This window comes from Plectropomus leopardus, unplaced genomic scaffold (genome assembly GCF_008729295.1).
Source record: "Plectropomus leopardus isolate mb unplaced genomic scaffold, YSFRI_Pleo_2.0 unplaced_scaffold3135, whole genome shotgun sequence".
NCBI classification, from domain to species: Eukaryota; Metazoa; Chordata; class Actinopteri; order Perciformes; family Serranidae; genus Plectropomus; species Plectropomus leopardus.
The window spans coordinates 1-7,135 of record NW_024634206.1 but is presented as its reverse complement, the minus strand read 5'-3'; the positions used below and the strand labels follow the sequence as shown (position 1 = coordinate 7,135).

General features: G+C 41.8%; 2 protein-coding genes across 3 annotated transcripts; both read right to left on the bottom strand.

Annotated features, from left to right (window-relative positions):
• Positions 1–60: 60 nt before the first annotated feature.
• Positions 61–3,035, bottom strand: LOC121938719 (zinc finger protein 239-like). 2 transcript variants are annotated; one of them, XM_042481889.1, is made up of 3 exons: positions 2,951–3,035; positions 2,040–2,177; positions 61–1,699 (listed from the first exon to the last, which is right to left on the bottom strand). In XM_042481889.1, the coding sequence occupies exons 2-3, from the start codon at positions 2,160–2,162 to the stop codon at positions 746–748; spliced, it is 1,077 nt and encodes a 358-aa protein (XP_042337823.1). In that variant the 5' UTR covers positions 2,163–2,177; positions 2,951–3,035; the 3' UTR covers positions 61–745. The 2 variants fall into 2 exon arrangements, with proteins under 2 accessions (XP_042337823.1, XP_042337824.1); XM_042481890.1 differs by having other exon boundaries at positions 2,040–2,147; positions 2,951–3,029.
• A 1,311-nt stretch (positions 3,036–4,346) lies between these two features.
• Positions 4,347–7,117, bottom strand: cunh4orf33 (chromosome unknown C4orf33 homolog). Its single transcript, XM_042481892.1, has 5 exons — positions 6,824–7,117; positions 5,426–5,486; positions 5,274–5,325; positions 4,958–5,157; positions 4,347–4,781 (listed from the first exon to the last, which is right to left on the bottom strand). The coding sequence occupies exons 1-5, from the start codon at positions 7,002–7,004 to the stop codon at positions 4,685–4,687; spliced, it is 591 nt and encodes a 196-aa protein (XP_042337826.1). The 5' UTR covers positions 7,005–7,117; the 3' UTR covers positions 4,347–4,684.
• Between the last annotated feature and the right edge of the window lie 18 nt (positions 7,118–7,135).

Here is a 7,135-nt window from a genome sequence, read left to right as displayed (position 1 = left end):
GCTGAATCTGCAAAAACACAAACACACCAGGGTCAACATGAGCCGTCAGTAACGGACACGGCGCGGCCCCGAGGGGCCCGACGAGTGCAGGGGCCGACCGTCGGTGTGTCAGGGCCTTCAGACTCCGTAGGCGGGCTCCCGTTAACCCTCAAACTGCACAAACCGAAAAAGTGAAAACAAAATGAGCTGAACGGAAACACAATTTAAAAAAAAACAAACTCCCATTTATTGAAAAAAGTTTTTTACGCTCACGAGGTGAAATTTCAGGCGACTCGACAAATCCATCTTTTACAAACCTGCGATGGAAACACTTTTTCTGCTTTTACAGATCATGTGATGTGTGACAGCAGGCGGCAGTAATCCGACTTTAGGATGGAAACCGCCAATAAAACCAAAGAAGAAGAAAAACAAAGTCACATGACTTTTCCAAACGTGGCTCTGTGTGTGAGGTCGGAGGAAGAGACCGAGATCGTCTTCACTCTGGTACCAGACGGAGAAATCAATATTCAATCAGCTTTATCGAGCGGCTGCGATAGAAGTGAAGCTGCCGATGTTTCGGACGTCCATCGCTATGGTTACTGGGATGTTATCACCAGAGAAAACAGAACTCGTTTCTCAAACAAAACCACAAACTTCCGCTGACGCGTTTTTTAATAAGAACGTTCTGATTCGAAAATGAAGTTTCTGTTGGTCAGTTTTCACTGAGGAGAGAAGTTCAGCTGTCAGAGCACGAGGAGGCAGGAGTTTAAGATGATGCCGTGTGAGTGCGTTGGTGGGCTTTAAGGTTACCGCTTTTGGAGAAAGCTTTCCCACAGACATCACAGCTGTACGGTTTCTCTCCTGTGTGAATACGTTGGTGGACTTTGAGGTGATTACTCTGAGAAAACGTTTTCCCACAGAGGTCACAGCTGTACGGCCTCTCTCCTGTGTGAACTCGCTGATGCTTTTTAAGGTGACCAGATGTCCCGAAAATTTTCCCACACTGGTCGCACCAGTACGATTTCTCTCCTGTGTGGACACGTTGATGTTTAATAAGTCCACCTGATGTCGTGAAAGTTTTCTCACACTGGTCGCAGCTGTGCGGTTTCTCTCCTGTGTGAATCAGTTGGTGTCTTCTTAACGTGTCAAACCTTGTGAAAGTCGCCCTACATTGATCACAGCTGAAGAGTTTCTCTCCTGTGTGAGTGCGTTGGTGAATTTTAAGGTTGCTTTTATGGGCAAAAGTTTTCTCACATTGGTCACAGCTGTATGGTTTCTCTCCAGAGTGAATGCGCTGGTGGATCTTAAGGTGAGCGCTCTGAGTGAAAGTTTTCCCACACTGGGAACACCAGTACAGTTTCTCTCCTGTGTGAATGCGTAGATGTTTTTGAAGGTTACCTGATGTCGTGAAAGTTTTCTCACACTGGTCACAGCTGTACGGTTTCTCTCCTGTGTGAACACGATGATGTTTCAAAAGTCCATCCGATGTCAAGAAAGTTTTGCCACATTCATCACAGCTGTACGGTTTTTCTCCTGTGTGAATGCGTTGATGTCGTCTTAAGTTACTAAACGTTGTGAAGGTTGCCCCACATTGGTCACAGCTCTGGAGATCTTCTCCTGTGTGAACTCTCTCGTGAATCTGTAAAGACCTCCATCTTTGGAAGGATTTGTCACAGAACTGACAGCGGTGGCGGTCGAGTCCCTTTCGTCCTTTCTGCTTCTGTACAAACAAACAAGAAGAGTGAGACAGTCGGCGCTGCAGCCGCCTTTACAGAGGATTTATCGTTACATGATTATTTTTGGCTTCTTTTTTCTTTTTAAAATGTTGGTGATTTTTTTGCTTATTTTTAAAGAAGAAAAAAATGAGATTATGTTTCGTTGAACATTTTTGGTGATTTTTACAGAAAACATGCTTTCCACACACACAGGAAGGCATGTTTTCACCCACATGGTGGACTGGGAGTCCTGGTGGTGTGTGGTGATTTTGTGGGGTCCTGGTCTCCGGATGCCCCTCTTCCTGCTGGCTTTAGTGTGGTTGTGGTGAAGAGCTGAACACTGACCTGAGAGGACGAGCCTGCTGCGGCTCCTCTGGAGACGTTGTTGCTCCGCGGCTCCGGGTTCTGCTGCTCCTCCTCCATCCTGCTCCTGGTCCTGGTCCTGGTCCTGGACTTTGAGGCAAACATTAAAGACCAAACATTCTGTGAAATGAGAGGTTCTTTAAAATTTTTTAGAAAGTGGCAATTTTTCCCCATTTTTTAGTGATTTTTAAATGTTTTTCAGTTGTTGCTTGTTTTTAACATCAAAGAAAAATTATGTTTATTTCTTCAAATTTTAGTGATTTTTAAATTTTGAGCTTTTTCTTCATTTTTAAGGACTGGAGATGAGCTAACATTTTTATTTGGGCTTTCGGGGAGGGGCATACAGCTGGAAATGGCTGGATTTTGTGTTAATTTTAAAATGTTGGCCTTTTTTTGGCCTTTGAATTCTTTTTGGTGATTTTAACTTCATTTCTTGTGAGTTGTTGAACTTTTCTTACCACATTGCTCATTGCTGTCTCTCGTGTTTCAGACAAAAATCCCCTGAACGTGCTCAGAATTTAAAGGGTTAAAGACTTGTGAAAGCAGCAGCAGAAAAAAATGGAGACATTTCTGTTCTCTGAGTTTTTGTTTCGTTTTGAGCCAAACTGAGTTAAACTGCGACAGAAGCATTAGCAGCTAATTAGCCTGTTAGCTCGCGCCGGGCTCATTTCAAAATAAAACTCAAAGTCGAAGATTTTAACCAGAAAAGACAAAAACATTAGTCAGCTAATGCTAACAACTAACAGTTAGCCCTGCAGCTAACAGCCAGAGCTAACTGTGGCTAATTAGCTGGTTAGCATCGGAGCTAACGCAGGCGAATTTCGCGCTTCTGTTCGCTTATGCTCGAGTTCGCTTTGAAGTTCGTTTCACAGAAACCTGATAGAAATGTTTACCTGAGTGCGCGCGGGTTCACCTGCAGCTTAGCCGCCTAAATTCTCACTGTTACGCTCTCCTGCTAACAGCTAAAGCTAACTCCACGACACAAACACTTCCGGTTACCTTTGTTTCCGGTCAGGTTTTTCAGTTTAAAGTGAAAGGAAGTCGTCACCTGGAGGTCAGGAGGGAAACAACAGGAACAGAAACGCTTTATTAAGTCATCGTGATTTTATCACGCGGACTGAAACTGAAGACATTTAAACACAACAACAACAGACATAAACAACGTGAACAAAGCCATTAGACTGCTGTGTACACAGATAAATATACATACATACATACATATATATGCTTAAATAAACACTAAGAGACAGGAAACTGTTTTTAGGTTGTTTAACAGTTCAATTCATTTTTTTGCTGTCTGTAAATTATCAAGCAAAGGTGCATTTTTTTGGGAGGAAGCATTTAAGTTCAAATATGAAATGAATGTATACATATTTTCTTTCATTTTTACGGTATAATGCACGTCTGAGAAATGACACGTCCGGTGTAATTTAGAGCTGCGTGTGAAGAGGCCGGTCAGGAGCAGGACCTTCGTGACTGTGTGACCGTCTGTGTTATAACAGCAGGGACGATCATGATGATATTTCATTGTTGTGAGATGTTGAAAGCAAAAATAAATAACATGTTTTAAAAGGAATCAAAAAAGGCACATTCATACAGTTTATTTCATTCTATTTTTTAGTGGAAGAACCATGAGTTTGAGCTTTCTTACTTTTTTGTCCGTATATTTTCCGCTCACCCTCCCGAACCCCAAAAAAGAAACTTTAATAGAAATAAAGGCAATAACAGAAATCATAATAACAGCAACAATCACAATAAAAATTATGGGTCATAGTGACAACTAAATTACTAAAACTTACTTCTCACCTTGGTCACAGGAGTATGGTTTCTCTCCTGTGTGAATGTGATGGTGGACATCCAGGTTACCCTCAGATGTGAAAGCTGCCTCAGGTCGATCACAGCTGTGCGGTTTCTCTCCTGTGTGAACGCGTCGATGGCTTCTGAGCTTGCGGCTGCTGTTGAAAGTGTTCCCGCAGTAAAAGCCTTGGTTTGGAAATATTAAGCCTTTTTTAAATTAGACCGCTTTCCTCTAAAATGTTTGCCTTTCACGTTTGTTTTAAATGTTGACTTTTTTTTTGTGAAATATTTTATCTTTTTTCTGCTCCAAACTGTTTACTCAACTTACTTTTTTCTTTATTATTAAAAGCAATTTTGTCTAAAATGTTCAACTTTACTCAACTTTTTTTTTAAACTGAAATATTGTGAGTGTTTTTCTGGTAATATTTTGACTTTTTTTGTTTTCCAAATATTTCAGGGAATATTAATGAAACTCCTCCGATGTGCCGAGTGTTATATTTCATTTTTTATTGACATGTTTGAAATAAAAAGTTCAAAACACAGAAACAAAGAGAACAGAGATCAGATTTGAGTCCTTGAACTCTGAAGCAGCTTTTTAACGAGGATCATCGAGCGCTGAACATCTGATCAAACCGAAAAAGTTAAAATCACATTTCTCTGAAAGACGACGAGATAATTTCATAAAAGAAAATGATCAGAAACAGTTACAGAGACGGACGGAGAATAAAAACAGCGTTCATCTGTACACATGGTGAGTCATTCACAGATCTTCAGTCTGTCCTGCTGTGAGACAGAGGACGGAGGACGGAGGACAGAAGACGGACGTCCTCTCATGGTTTTCCAACCCAAAGATCAGACGGCGGCTGAACCCAGTCCTCTCCCATGATGCTTTGCAGGCGGAAATCTTTGAAGTACTGAAGGCGGTGGCTGAGAAATTTCAAAGAAATACAAAAATTGCCCAAAAAAAAATTTACATTGAAAAAAAAAATCACAAAAAACAGTCAAAACACTCTAAAAATAAAAAGCCAATAAGTTTAGCTTTTTTTTGCAAAATTAAAAAAAAAAATCATCGATCACGTGCGCGTCCTGAGTCTCATACTCACAAGTTGGGCTGCTGTCCCTCCACCAGGTCCTCTCTGGGGACGGGGTACAGCGCCTCGTACGTGCGCTTCTCTCCGGAGCCGTGGATGGCGTACGAGTTCATCTTGTTGACGTTGGGAGGGAAGTAGGACCAGGGGACGAGCGCCTCGCCCACCCACGCGTCGCCTCTGATGGTGGCGCTGAACACCATGGGCAGCTGTTGCTGGAGACACAAAAACGAGACGCATTTAACCTCTGAGCTCAGAGCGCCGCCGCCGCCGCCGCCACCAGGATCAGTAACAACAACAACAACAACAATCTCTGCCTGTGTGCGCTTACGATGAAAGCCTGGCCGACACCCGACAGCAGCAGGACCAGGTGCTGACCGTGTCTGAAACACAAACAGTCACATGATCACATGATCACATGATCACAGCACCAAGACCCTCCTCTGTAAACATGTGGTCACGTGACGTCAGCAGAGAACTTACGGACAAAACTCGAGCTCCAGGTAGTTTTCTGTCGTGCTGTCGAGGAAGAACGACTCGACCACTGAAAACACACAGGAGAGAAATAACAACAACAACAACAACAACAACAACAACAACAACAACAACAACAACAACAATAAAAATCCATAAGTCATCTCGGCCATGTTGAATAATTCTTTCAGTGCTGGGAGGGGCTTATTTTTTAGTCCGACTGTATTTATTTTACCACCAATTATTAATGACCAATGATTAATTAATTATTCATTTTTTCATCTTAGAATTTTCTGATGATTCTAAAAAGTTCAGGTAAAAAAAAAATTAATATAAAACATTTGGGCTTCTTGTCTTTTAAGATATTTTGCATTTTTTCTTCTAAAGTTTTTGGCAATTTAAAAAAAGGCTTCTTTTTCTTTTAATCTTTTAAAGTTTTGGCTTTTTTCCTCTTTTTTGGTGTTTCTTTTTTTGGAAATATTTGGGTTTTTTATTCTTTTAAATGTGTTTATTGATTAATTCGTGTTGAGATCTGAGGCTGTTTCTAAAGCCTCAGGCGGCAGGCGTGACGACAGTGTGACAACGGCGTGACGACGGCGTGACGACGGCGTGATGACGGCGTGACGACGAGTTAATGTTTGAAATAGTGACGATTGTTCTGAGCTGCTGAGTCACTGTAAGAAAGTAACAGTTATTATTGTTATTATGGCCTCATAAACCCTCTCTGATCTTTCCACACTATAGTCTATAATCTATAATCTATAGTCTATAATCTATAATCTATAGTCTGGACTTTGTCTCGGCTCTCAGAGTGACATAAAATTACACAACGCAGACTGAATCCTAAAATCACGACGACAGTAAAAATGTTATGAGGGAAACTTTGCGGGAACAATCAAAGCAACACTCTGTCAACATAAAGTAATCTATTACAACGGCTGTATAAAGTAATCTGTTACTGCAGGTCATAAATGACCTCTGAGACGTTCAAAGTTCAGTTTGGAGTCTCGGCGAGTCGCTGCAAACTTTTATTAATAAGAATCAGTCAGTGGAAGACTTTCATCAAGACTTCTCCAGGACTTTCCAGGACCTTGAGTCCGATTTTTACGATAAATCTCCAAAACCACCATCAATCCTCTGCATCGCTTCTTTTTCATGAAAAAAAGGGGGAGGCATGTGAAATATTTTTGGGGATTATTGAAATATTATTGTGGCTTTGGTGGGTGCAGACAGCTTTCAGTGGCTTGATTAAGTTTTTATTTTATTTCTGATCTTTGAGAAAAATATTGTCAATCTTTCTCTGTTCTTTTTGTTTTCTTGGTGATTTTTCACTTTTTTCAGGTTTTTTTTCTGGTAATTTTCAAGAAAACATTTTTTTTAGATTTATTTTCTTTCTTCTTGACTCACCTTCATAGTCCCAGAGTCCAGGGAAGGGCACACCGGGGGGCCCTGCGGGGGCCGCGGGGTCGTTAAAGAAGGGCGCAGAAATCTGGACCTTGAGCCCCCCCTGACCCGGAGAGAAACTGATCCTGATGGGCTCGTGGGTCACGGGGTCGCTGTCCCACGTGTGCCAGATCAGAAACTCCATCTTCTTAAAAGGACTGAGAAGAAAAATTCAAATGAAAAGGTTTTAATGACGAAGCGACTCGCTGCAAAGACGAACGACACGCAGAACGACACGCTGAACGACACGCTGAACGACACGCAGAACGACACGCT